This window comes from Bombus fervidus, chromosome 17 (assembly GCF_041682495.2).
Source record: "Bombus fervidus isolate BK054 chromosome 17, iyBomFerv1, whole genome shotgun sequence".
NCBI lineage: Eukaryota > Metazoa > Arthropoda > Insecta > Hymenoptera > Apidae > Bombus > Bombus fervidus.
Window position 1 is genome coordinate 235,504 of NC_091533.1, and position 14,665 is coordinate 250,168.

General features: G+C 29.0%; 1 protein-coding gene across 3 annotated transcripts in view; it reads right to left on the minus strand.

Annotated features, from left to right (window-relative positions):
• Crag (DENN domain-containing protein Crag) overlaps window positions 1-14,665 on the minus strand; it is a 44,927-nt gene that overhangs the window by 29,655 nt on the left and 607 nt on the right. For 2 of the 3 annotated variants that reach the window (XM_072020413.1, XM_072020410.1), the window contains exons 2-4: window positions 14,512-14,655; window positions 14,037-14,367; window positions 10,601-11,203 (exon numbers count right to left, since the gene is read on the minus strand). In XM_072020413.1, the coding sequence (XP_071876514.1) occupies window positions 10,601-11,203; window positions 14,037-14,367; window positions 14,512-14,547 (970 nt within the window). In that variant the 5' untranslated portion in view covers window positions 14,548-14,655. Of the gene's footprint in view, window positions 1-10,600; window positions 11,204-14,036; window positions 14,368-14,511; window positions 14,656-14,665 lie in introns of those variants that run through there. The other variant, XM_072020411.1, reaches the window with a different exon arrangement.

Sequence of the window (14,665 nt, forward strand, 5' to 3'; positions counted from 1 at the left end):
TTACAAAACCTTTTTTTAAAAATCGCACACCCAGCCAATCGAGCGGAGCAGTTGGTACATTCATGAAAGACAACATTTATAGCTAAATCAAATCACAGTCACGTTCAGGTTTGCAGCTATAGTCGTCAAAATCTTCCATAAAATATACAATACACATATACAACATCTATATAGGAAACATCTAGATGAACACGAACTTATTCACCTAATAAATCAATTACCGAAACCCTTTATTATCCTTGGTTTTGATAGCCATAAACTTCTGTAGGGTTCTTACAAAACTGATACATGTGGTACTATCACCGAAAAAGAGACATAATCTGCCAACTTAGACTTTCTATTAGAGATCAATAATTCTACTCACTTTAACACAGCATCTGGCTATTTTAATGCAACAGACCTATCGCTATATAACTCTTCAGTTGCTCAAAATATCACATGGAGCGTAGTAAATGATCTGTATGATAGTGACCATTTCTCGATCAAGATAACACTAAAATATCATCTGAGCTATGACATCTAATTCCGCAAGCTGTCAAGATGGAAGTTTTAAGAAATCAACTGGGCAATGTTCCTTGACACAATATTTAATTCAATTCCCCAACATACGGAATTAAATCCGTCAAATGCTGATTTAATAAACGAAACATTTATAAACTTCATAAAAATTATTACAAAAACAGCTGCCTGATCTACTCCAAAAACAGAAAACTCCAGTAATATAAAAACCCAATATAAACCATGATGGAACGAGTTATTAAAAATTACAAACATACTTTCAATCGATATAAAAACACATAAATCTCTGATAAATCTTATCAATTTTAAAGAATATAGAGCTATATCTCGAATAAACGAACTACTTCTCTCTAATCATTGAAATTTGGAAAAAAATAAAAGCGAACAAAGTTTTAAATCACTAATGCCCGCCTTGACTGAAGAAGACAACTCACTTGCCACAGATTCATATGAAATATCGGAAATGTTAGGATCAACGTTTCAAACAATTCTAGTGATAAGTACTGAAAGCAATTCCAACATCGCAAAAAGAAAGTACACCCATCGACTTCCTCAGATACAAACTATGACTCATTCATCCGAACCGTTCAATTAAAATATTTTTTAACTAAATGTAGCAATACCAGTCGTAGGCATGATGGAATTGCAAACATCCTTTTTTTCAACCTGCTCTTGATTACATGTTTTCTCTATTCAACTATATCTGGATTCACAATGTATTCCCAGACAGGTGGAAGGAAACCATAGTCATTCCTATCTTAAAGCCAAAATTTCAACTAGCCTAAATAAATATCGTCCGACTCCGTTCACTAATACGATGTGCAAATTAACAGAGAATATCATAAACTCTGTTAGGACTTAGAAAAATATCTGTTAATTTCCAAATTTCAAAGTGATTTTCTCTACCTATAGCCATTTAATAAACTAGGAGATTAACATGCGCTGACATCTGACTGTCGTATCTCCCAACATAGAAAAGTTTTATGACTTATCATATGATAATTTTCATCAGTGATTTCTTACATATAGGAGTTATCAAAATCGGAGCCAACAACGCTCTCTCTTCCTCTAAAGCTAAGGAAATTACCAGTCCAGACAAAGGGTTACTATTTACCGGCAATTTAACTATAATATGCAGAAGAAAGAACGGTCACGTCGCTGAAATATACTTACAAGGAACACTAAACAAATTCTGAAAATGTCACAGATTACCGGATTCAAATTTTCTAACCAAAAATCAGAAATAATTATTTTCTGCAGAAATCGGCATCCCATAATCATAAAGTTGATCCTCAACAACCAAGAATTAAAATCAACTGTAATCAAATTATTATGACTGACCTTTGACTCTCGATTACGAATGTTATCGATTCTGTCAGCTGATAAGAAAAAAATCGAAAAACAAATGTTAGAATCATTATATAAAAGCAATATCCAACCTAGCGACTTCCCATACAATTTCCCTTTCTGAGGGGTACCTAAAAAAAAAAAAAAAATTGCCAGCGGCGAAACAAAATAAAGAAACTATTCTTTATTTCATTACTGCATGATTTGCAAAAACTTAACAAAGAACCGCAACAGAACGTCGATTCATTACCTAACATAGACATGATTCTACATCAATTAGGGAACGCAAGATATTTCTCCGCATTTCACTTAACCTCTGGATTTCACCATATGCCCATGAACCCGACATACTCACGCAAAACCGCTTTTAGCGCTCCACATGAGCATTACGAATATCGACAAATGTCAAATTAAATTAAATGCTTTTGGCTTTTAAAAGACGATCCCGCTAGTTCAAGGTGATGAATGGCGCATTGAAAAGCCTTATCAATCAAACATGCTCTGTATATTTAGACGACATAATCGTATACGGCAAAACGCTCGAGGAACACAATTAAAAGCCACGAGTACTACTTCAGCGGCTGAAAAAGACAAGCCTGAAACTGCAGTCTGATAAATGTGCAATCGGGTATCTGCGGCCCGAAGTGATCTATCTCGGGCATGTAATATCAGAAAGCGGCGTGAAACCAAACTCAGAATAGGTTAAGACCATCACAGAATTTCCAACTCTTGGTAATCCTAAGCAAATTAAACGATTCTTAGGACTGTGGTTATTAATGAAAATTTTTTTAAGACGTTAGCAAATTAGCCAAATCGGCGACGTTCCTGAAGAAAACCATCGATTGAGAATAGAAAAAAATTACGGAAAATATCGTTCCAATCACTCGAAACAGCGCTAATCACGAAATCAAAACCAGAATATCGCAAATTTCAAAAGTCATTTGTTCCAACAACCGATACATCTTGGAGCGGTACTCAGCCAAGAACCTATAGGATCAGATAACCGGTAGTATACGCGTTCCTGAATAACGCCGAAATATATAACTCTGCAATATGAGTATGTAAACATTTCCGATCATACCTATATGGCCGGAAATTAAAAATTGTTATCGATCACAGACCGCTAGTTTGATTGATGAACGTCGAGAACCCTAATTCCAGATTGATGCGACGGCGTCTTTAACTGGAAGAATACGAATATGGAATAGAGTACAAGAAAGGAAAGATTAATACGCTGATGCGTTGTCTCGCATTTTTTCTGTATGAGAAGTGTCATCTTACTGGTTACACTTAAAATTCTCAGCGAACGGGAAGGCGATATCAGTAACATGCTTGAAGAAATAATGGATTCAGAGAAATATGTGACACAATTCCTACTTAATCAGGAATCGAAATACAGCAAATTCGAACAACTTTACAGGAAACCATTGGTAGTACTAATATACATGAATAAACATCCGTTAAACACATGACAGCTGTATTAACGAAAGTGGAGCCTTTAAAATTCAACGATAGAGGATGACAAATACCCAACAGTCTGGCTAAGAAATATAGACTGGAAGAATTATAACTCATAAAAAGCCATCAAAAGCCAAACAAGGAATCTATACAATATCATCGATTTTATTTTTAGTGACAGCGACATTAACGTCAACTTAATTACAGAAGAACCATATCCATGGACTGAGAGATATTCGTAAAACAAGTACACGAATCTGCGCACTAAATGGACACGCGAAAATTTTTAAAGCTGTAATGAGAATAAGAGATATTATGCTTACTGTGAAAAGTATATATCTCAGAAGAAATATTACATTGTCAATTTTACAGAAAAAGCACAGATGAACGAATAAAACCAAAGCAAGAATTGAAATTATAAATTACAAATACAACAGTAGGCAGCACACCAAATAATCGTCAGTGTCTTAATAAGTTCACTATCCAAAACAAATAAGGGAAACTGTTATATCTTATCGATACAAGACCAATTAACGAAACTCATAACACTGATCGCCCTGCAGGATATCACGACCAAGAAAATAGACGATAATCTCATGAAAGAGTACCTATCAATTTACGTGTTTCGAGAGAAGCTAATTGGAAAAGGTTCTGAAAATAAAACCAACACGGGCTATCACTTATAGGCTCCCATCAAATAGCAACGTCGAGAGAGCACACCGTATAATAAACTAAACTACGTAAACCAGGATTGAATCAATTGGAACGAATTCGTATAATACGAACGCTTTCATATAATACGGCAACATATGAAGCAATGGAGGAGAAGACTACATAAGAGAACTAAGGAATCATCTTTAATTCCAAATAGAAAAGGCGAAAGAAAAACACACATATATATATAGCAGAACACAAGGAAATCTACGACAATAAAATAATTAAACGCGTACCAAAATACCAGATCGGAGACACGGTATATATTCAGAATGTTAAATATTAAGTAAAAATAATCATCCCGAACTTGTACATGTTAACAGGATAAAACTAGCGAACTCTTCATTAGATACATCTAAGGTAGATTATGTTTCTACTATGGACCCAGTAAACCCAGTGCCTAGCGCCTCCAGGAAGCAAATCGTACGAAGTAAGCATACCATACCTATATACTAATGTACCTAGAACATCTTCCCAAGATATAAAACAGAACGTGGCATATAGAATATATGTCAATTTCTTTAATTCCAAACTAACGGAGATTCTATCAACAGTAACAACATTAAACTTTATAATTTATTAAATATATTATATATTGGCCAAAACGAGTATGAGATCGAGTTTGAGGAACTAACGTTAGAGTTAACCAATATTCTAAACGAATATAGTAACGATATAAATAATCTAATGCCTAATAATTAATCGAATGCCGTTGCGGATATTAAATATATCATAATCATCCTGAACTCATACATCCCAATATTCTTTTCGGTACATTTAGAAAGGTCAAACTAGCTGTAGAAACGCTTCTGGCATCCTTAGAAACTACAGACCCTTGTCGATATTAGCAAAGTAAGTATGATATAACGATAAGCTTGTTTACATACTGAACATTTCACATTTTGCCTACTAATTCCTATTCCATATTTTTTTTTCATAATTCCTATTTCATATAAAAAGGCTCCAGGAACCTTTTATTTCTATGACCCTTCAGACGAATACAGCGTGCTAAACACGATTCAGATGATCCTCGTCACTACAAATAAAGTATTACTGAATAAATGCAAACATAGTAACATACGTAAAAGTCAGATGCCAAACTATTCAATCAGCTACAAAGACACTTGTTTAACAAATCTGCTAAGATCCCGTTCAGACGGCAACTCATGTGCAATAAGATACACATAATTCCGAAAGACTCTTTGGATCCAGCTATGATCTAATACGCGATGGCTAGTTTAGTTTAGTTACAGTTACAGTTACAACGTCCAAAAGACGGCGTATACCATTAGTCCTGACAAAAAGCCTAGGAATGTAGATATTTCCGAGACTATACTACTAACAATATATAATACTAACAATATGACCCGACTGCCAAAGCAACTCTGACTATGACTGAATGGAACTCTGCTATAAATACTTTATTACACATTATGTTACGGGGCAACATTAACAACACTGAATTAGGAGATAGATTGAAAAACACGACGTTGAAGATAACAGATTTCTCCTTAATCCGACTAATTCTCACCATGTAAGTACATACAGATTCAAGATCGTCAAGAAGTATCACTGGAAAATTCTCAAATGATAGCTTGTGGTAACTTAGGTTTTTTAAAAACCATAACTGTATAAACCGTAACAAATCAAAAACTTGCACAGAGTTAGCGACGCGTACTGTGCTAGTTCAAGAGGCAAAAAGACAAATGCAGGATTTAAAGATGAAGAAAAACAAAGCATCAAGTTACCTTTACGGATCGGCAATTTTTTCTTCTACTCGCAAATTTGAGTTAGTAGAATTACATCCGAAATTTAGCAATTACATCTCTACTAACCATAAGGATTATTTTTAAATTACCTTGTAAATTCTTTAAATTCTAGATATAATGGAAAACAGTTCGAAAAGACTGAGTTAAAGTGAAATTTTTAGTTGAGGTATTTTCACAGAGATGTTTAAAGACTACAGCAGGGTAATAGTATCGAAGGTGCCCTTGAATCGATTTTAGCAAACAATGCTTCAGTGACAGTTTGCCAAAAGAGCATATCATGAACCAATTTTCAATCCTATACCTCCCTATTAGCAAAATTGAATGCTAAAATTATGCTTCAGCTTGTTTTTATTTCTATAGTAAACATATTTGGTCAAACAACCAATAACACAAATACACGTTAATTATAACATATCATAAAAATTTTTATTATATTTTGAGACTAGCTTACACATCCAATAAATATGTTTATTGTTTATCGGAAGCATGTTCTCCAATATGAATTTTGCAAACAATTATAGTAAAAAATGATTTAAATGTTTGTGTAATGAATAAATTAAAATTATTTAAATTCACGAATAAAGTTTAAATTGGAAACATAAAATACGGTTTAGCAAGTGTTTTAGTTTTTAGTTATGTTTCATTTTATTTGTACATTGTACATTGCATATATTTAATGCATAAATATATTTATTATAGGAAGAAATTTTTTGCTAAAATCTAAATAAACCTCTTTCGGATTGGAAACAGCGTTCTCCTTTTTTTAAATTGCGTTTTTTATAAACAATTGTTATATTGTGTAAAAAAATTGAAAAAAAGTTTGTCTACACTACCGGCCGTAAATATTACTTTAAATAAATTTTACTTTATCTTGTGTTTACGTTACAAGAAATATATGATACAGATGGTATAATAGATCGATGATAAATAATAATATGTATAACTGAAGAGTGAAAACAATGAAAAACGTGCAATTTATATGAAATAGTTATGGCCGACAGTGTATGTGTGTGGTCTGGCAGCGAACCGTGCGCACATTTTTCTGCGGTAGCTGCTCGGGACGGTATGGTACGAGGATATTTTCTCCTCTCGCTGTGCAAATACATTTTTTCCACCAAACTCACCGAGCGAAGAAATTTGTTTCTAATTTGGCCGTTTAACAGCTAGAAGTGGTAATTCCTCAAACCTACTTTTCGCTGAATTTTTGAATTTCTCCTATAAATATCGGCGACCACCCTATTTATCTCTGCACATATGTATATACTGACGGTTCTAAAATTTAAAACAGCACTGATTATGCAATTATACGTATCTGGTCAATTGATCATAAAAGTCAAATATCATCACGAAGCTTCTACATATCTCTTTTTTGAGTTTAACTCGTTAAAACATGCTATGGAAATTATAGAAAATGATCAAAACAAATATGTATTTCGCTATTTCTTGCGATTCTGTAAATACCATCCAAGCAATCCAAAATCAATGGACAAACAACTCCACCATCCAAGAATATTAACAATCTTAAGTCAAGACAATCCAAAATAATAATTCCGTCATAATAATCTAAATCCCTTCTCATATAGGCATCGAAGGAAATAAAAGAGCGGACAGAACAATCAGAAAAATAGCTGATTCACCAACCTGATCGTAGTGTAGGTGCATCGTTTGAAATCGTTCTTTCTTATTTAAAAGAAGTAATACAAGAAAATTGAAATGAAAAATAGAAATCATCTACAGAACCACGTTTACTATCGATCAAAGATAATTTTTTTTAAAACAATATACCACGCTCGCTATAACAACGCAATTAAGTTACCAATATCACATCAAAAAAGAGCTCCCATCCTGTGACCTGTACACAATCATGACATCTGACAGTAGAACACATTATCATACACTGCATGCATACATCATACGGACAACAATTTAATATGAGGAAATCCTAATGAGCATCCTAAACGACAACTTAAAGGACAAAGAATCAATGTAAAGGTTAATATAATATTTAAAACCTACCAAACGTTATGACAAATTTGTTCTTATGTTTATTTTCTTATGTTATTAGTAACCGGTATAAGCAGTATAATGATGCGACATTAAGTAATAGATATAATACAAAAGAATTAAAAGATCATTAATTTGGAAAAAAATTATATAAGTTTATATGGACTCATTTTAAAAAACAAAGTCTCTCCATTTCATTTCTGAATAGAATTTCATCGAAGGCACTTTTATATTCGGAAGCAGGAGAAGAAAGAGAAGATAAATTCTATTTATCCCGGCCCTATGATATCTAATACATTTTGTTTGCGATTCATTTTGAAATGAATTTAAAAAACAAAGTTTATTCTTCATTCGACGAACCTCTTCTAAAAGTTATACGATTTATTATTCTCGTTTTATCACACTAGATATACCAGAAAGTTGCGTGGGCGAACTTGCATTTTGTGTGTATGTTTTGCATAGGTGTTTAATGTTTAGTGTATATGTATAACGCGTATATTAACATATACTTCTAACATCTATTTTTAATGTATATTTAGTGTGTGTATTCAATGTGTGTTTGTTGCTAGTGTCTGTATTTTATATATATACAAATACAATTTGTGTATATGTACATATATACAGTGCACAATCACACATTAAAATTATGTACGAAACTCACGCACTAAAAACATATATACGAAATGCAAATCTGACTGTGCGACCTCTTCACTAATGTCAGCCGCGTACTATTCAATGAAAGTGTGACGGCAACGAAAAATCGTATATTCACATTTGTGAAATCGACACAAAGAAGAGGCTTTTATCCTGGACAATTCAATTCAAAGATCAAAAGATTATAAGAAAGTAATTAGAAAATAAATTAAAGTAAAGAAATTACAGCAGTTCAGAGATCAATCATTTTTCGATCAAAATTAATAGTCTTATAATATTACTGCCAGGCGTATAATAATATTTGCAAAAATAACATTTAATTTAAAAAAACAATATTCTTAAGGCTCCAATTTTTTGTTTTTTAAACTTTTTGTTACAAGAGATAAAAGATGATATCTATCAGTTTGTAAACAAAAAAAGTCTCAAAATAAGTAAAGATATAAACTTATTGTTAGAGAAAAAGTCCTTACTATATGACATAAGACTTGAAGATATTAAAGAAGATAATAATTACCATGTATATGTATTTCTTTTCCTCATTAGGTACTATGAATACTACTTAATGAAACCTTTTTATAGCTAAAATGTCAATATCTAAAATAATAAATAGTAAAGCTCCTTGTATAAATAGTAAGCAGTAAATAAATTTGAATATGTGTAGCATTTTTGTTTGAACTACTTATGTGCTTATTAAATATGAATTCTATTGTATGTAGCATAAAACAGTTCTAATATTTAACACATATATACATAATTTTTTTAAGATATTAAAAATTTTTATTTTGTTGGAGAAAAAATGTTAAATATTATTATTATTATTATTATTATTATAAATATATGTTAAATATGATAATATAAATTTTAACTTATGATAAAGATTAATTTATAATTTTAATAAAATTAGAATCAAATTTAAACAGTAAATAATTGTTATTATAATAATTCACTTCATATCGTTTCCTTGAATATAGGATATCTAATAAATTGTAAGAGATGATGATTCTTTATAAAAAAAAGTAAAACATAGAAAATAAACATTTTTGATTGCTTTTCTAGTTATCAAGAAAAATAACTACTTAATTATAATACTACAGGTTTAGGTTAAATAGGTTTAGTACTAACTGCATTTAAATCGTAATCTTAATAATTTATTTTATGATACAATATTAAACTATTACTTCCAGTAATAAATGGTAAGCAATATCTACCCATGCTGGCATAAGCAAATCTTTCTTTAGTTTCACAGTATCAAATATCATGAACTAATTGCAACAAGCTTTGTCTTCTAAGTTCCTCAAAAACAAGGATAAATCTTTGTTTTAGCTACTCAGCACTTGTTATTTCTTCCACATAAACAATCTTTTTCTTTTATACAAACAATGAATGTCAAATCTAGATTCTAATCATGCATGGAAAATCATGGTGATCAAGCAATTTTGTCGCTAAAACTAATCCAACAATGATAACAATTCTTTAATACAAATATTACATCACAATTAAAATGTGTTGATGTGATCTGTTAATAAATTGAATTTTTTAATGCTTGTAGTGAAACTAATTCTTCTCTAATAATGAAAATAATTCTCCTAATGAAAATAATTCTCCTCTCAAAAAACACAAGAATAAAGTATCATTTAAAATTGATAAGAAGAAGTAAAGATTAATAATTTCAGTCTCATTTCATTGTCCATTATCGTCTACAAAGTTTAATGCTTTTTAAGCTATAATATCTAGACTACCAATATATTAATATTACTGGATAACATATATAATTATTTAGAATACACATATAATTCTTAACTAAGAATTTGATCACATACGAAATGTACCTATCTTACATATCATAATTTTACATTGAATATCACTTTTCTCAGAAGCAATCAAAAAATTCAATCTACATTTTTTGATTACATAATTTTCTTTGGAAGTAATTTTATATAATCAGCTTCGTTTACATTTTACATCTTTTACATTATGATTTATAGGACATCCCATATGGTTGTTATATAAAAAGGTAAAGCAAAGAAACGACTAAGTGAGAAAACTACATACATGTATATACATACATATGTATATCTCAGTCATGAAATCATATCTACATCAAACTATATATAAATATACAAAAGATTTCATACCAGAATTCTTCATATTCTCCATGAGTACATCCGCTGGTTGTTGGTTTTCCTTAAAATTTGGTTTATCCATTTCTAATTCGAGTTCTTCATAAAATGTTATTGCTGATCCATATATCTTTTGAGCTGCATCAGCAACTGTCAAAACAAATGTAGAAAACACTGGCTTAGGTTTACATGCTACTTTGGGCCAGCATTCTATTGTTGCTCCCATTGGCAAACAAAACATTGCCACAGAATTTGGAAAAATAAAACTGCTGTAATCAACTATTGGATATTTATACAGTATTGTAGGTTTAAAAGATATCAAATTTGCCCGATTCATAGATTTCTTATAACACAGAAATACATCACTACCCAACATGCCTTTGTTCAAATTTTTATTGATAACACAGAATGCATGTGGGGGAGTTTCTCCTTTATTTGTTAATATTACACAAATATCAGTCACGACTAATGAGTTGCATGGCATTTTACGAGTTGCTCGTCTATATGTCACAAATATTCTTGCAGCTGAGTTATTCACATTAGCTAAATGTCCTTTTGGAGTTTCTAATATCATTTCAGCATCTTGCATTATACGTTCTTTACCATCATATATTACACCTGTAACATATACCTCTTGAGAATTGAAAAATTGTCAATATATAGTGGTGGACAAAAGAAAGTTTAAAAGATAAGTGAAATATCATCATAATATTACAAAACAGAATTATATTTAGTCCCATTGGGAACCTTGAATTTTAATATTTCTATCTTGCTTTTAACAAACAAAAGGATTTATAATATTTTAGGATATTTGACATAGGACTAAAACAAAAAACTATGCATACTAATAAGAACTTTTTTATATTTTATTCAAATTTGAAATATTTTTACCATTAGAAAAATGCTACATATAAAATAATAATAAAAGTTAATAACAGCAATGAATAAATGTAAAGTATACTTCATACAAAGATAAATAGCTGTTATCAATATGGTATGAAATATTCAATACAAAAGTTATTAATACTTATATATGCAACTACAAATTTTAAACTTTCTTTTATCTGTAACTATGTACTTATTTAAACTATATCGCTATAACAATATAGTTAAAACATCAAGTTTACCACATTATTACCACATTACAATTACATGAATTTAATTTTTACATAACATTCTTCCATTCATATTGAAAGTACATTATTCATGACATTAGGTTCATGTCATTATAATTAATGCACTTAAATTAAAAAATATATATACTTTTGATTTTTTAAATTGAAATACAAATAAAAATGTTTACTGAATTAATGTGAAATATCATATAAATAGTGTTACTAACTTTTATTTAAAATTATTTAAAACATTTTATTTTATTAAACATATTGATAAATTAAATGTATGAATCTAATTTCTATGTAATACACTATTCTAAAATGATACGAACAGCAAGAACGTGCAATATTTTATCTATAAATTTTAGAATGTTATGTTTATAATAATGATATAACAAAGATTTTAATATCTATTTCTAATAATTGTTATGAAAAAATCAACAAATATAATAAACAATATATTTCAATATTTGTGCAAATTGTACAATTGTATATTTCACACATACAAATTACACATTTTTCTCTTTTATAATTTCAAACGCCATTTAATTATGTAAAATATCCTTATATTTAAACATATATAGAATAAATACTTTTTTAAAAAGAAAAGTTCAGCCAAATATATATAAAAGAGTATGGTGATATTGAATTGCTACACTTTCAAAATTAAAATATAAAATGCAAAAATGTTAAAATACCCAATTATTAAAAAAACTTATTTTAACAACAACTAAAACAAAGTTTTAACAAAATAATAGCTAAATATCACTGATATTAAAATTTTATTTTACTTCGTTAATTTTTTTTCAATTTTAAAAAGTGCAAATTTTCGAAATATTGATATAATATTACTATAATAGTGCAAATAATAACTTTTACAGTTTTCTTATCATTTGCAAAGATAAATAATCACATAAGTAACAAATTTAAAATTATAAAAACAAATGTATATAATTTTTATGTGTGATATATAATTTACAAACTGATAAAAGTACAATAAGGCATAAATATATATATGAATATTAATACAAGAAATATATTAATAAGAATTTCCAATCCAATATTTCACTCTCCTACATTATTTTACATTAACATACTTTTCCCAAAGTATTTAACGAAAATCTAAAAATGACCTGTTTTTAGAGAGTTATCATATACTTTCATTGCTTACAAAAAATAGATATATCTTCAAGAGAATTTCAAACTTATTTCTTACTTAAGTACATTACAAGTATCCTTGGTTTCAACATGAGTAAAATAAGCTTTCTGTCTCACATAATTTTACAAGTAGAATCTAAAGATCCAAGATTGAAAGGTCGAAGAACTATGATACCTGACTTAATAATTGTATCTTATTGCGTTCTATAAAGTTACTTCAAACTCATTATATTCCACAAACACGTATATTTTATCAAAATTTAAAATTTAATTTCAAATAATATGTAAAACTTTTGTACAAACTACTAATATTTTCAATATCTGTTCTCAAAAACCATGTAAGTTAACAAAATTCTTATTAACTTCAATAAGAAATTAAAACAATATTATAAAAAATGTTAAAGATATACTTAATTAAGAAACATATCTTAAAAACAGAACATATTTTAATACATTACAATATCTTCACCTTTTGTGAAAATTTGTTTAATAATTTGTCCCATATGTAGGTAGCAAATACTGCATATTCTTTTTTCTAAGAATTTTGTTATATTATTTTGGCAACATAAATTAAATTGATATAATTAACTAGCTTTTTCACATATTGCAGTAAATGTATTTTAAATTACAATATATTTTAAATATAAAGATTGCAAAATATAATGATATATGACCGATTAACAAAATTTGTAGTTATAAAATATGTTATATAAACAGGTAATATAAAATATACAGCAATAGAGTATAATATAAACAAAATGCAACACAATTTATAAGTATGAAGAAAAATTCAAATATTAATGATTAAAAACTGAACACAATTATCTTTTATTTCATATTGAACAAGATGAAAAGGGAAGACTAACAAGTTATGATGAATCTGGTAACGTACTTAGGTATAATATTATATATGTTCAAATTTAATAAGATAAAGAAAATTATTGATTATATATTTCGATACTGTCTAATGAAAATCAAGCAATAAAATTTTATCGTTCTAATTTTTTAAATAGAGTAAGAAAATTAAAAAGCTAATAAAAATTTTCTATTTCATTCATTAACAAAACTTTTATTTTCATTTACTGCCTAATTATAAAACACAATATACCTGTTGTTATAAAAAGCACTTAATGAAGGTTCTCAATAGCTTAGATGATATTTTAAAATTTTTATCTTACCTATATCAACTAATGGTGGTTTATCACGCCCTCGTCGATAACATAAGTAACATTCATTTGTTCTTAAACTTCCATGATTTAAGTCTGCAGGTAACCCTGAAACAGTATGTTCTAACAAAACATACCCTTCTGGACATTTTTCACCCAATGCCGGAAATATAATAGCAAGATCAGTAATAGGAGGTTTCATATTTGTGTCTTTTACATGCGTTCCTTCTTGATACCAATCTTCTAACTGGTCATTTTCATTATCATTATCAAAATCATTGTCTTGTCCTGATAAACCAGCAATAACAAAGTAGTCTGCTACCCTCCTTTCGTCCATGATTATCTAATTATTGAAATTTAATAGTATAACATACTATGTAATATATTACATATGACATAGTTTAATAAATATACTATAATGCACTGTAATATACAATACATGGCATAGTATAATATATAATTTTATAGTAATTCAAAATAAATTTACCAACTTTAAATAACAAAACTGATCTTCACATGGCATTGAAAAAATCCTTTTTTATCTTTCCTCATGTATCTTAAATATTGCTTTTATTAATGATTAGTAAAAACAATTGCATTTGAACAATAATCATTATTTTTTAGAAACATCCTATAAATGC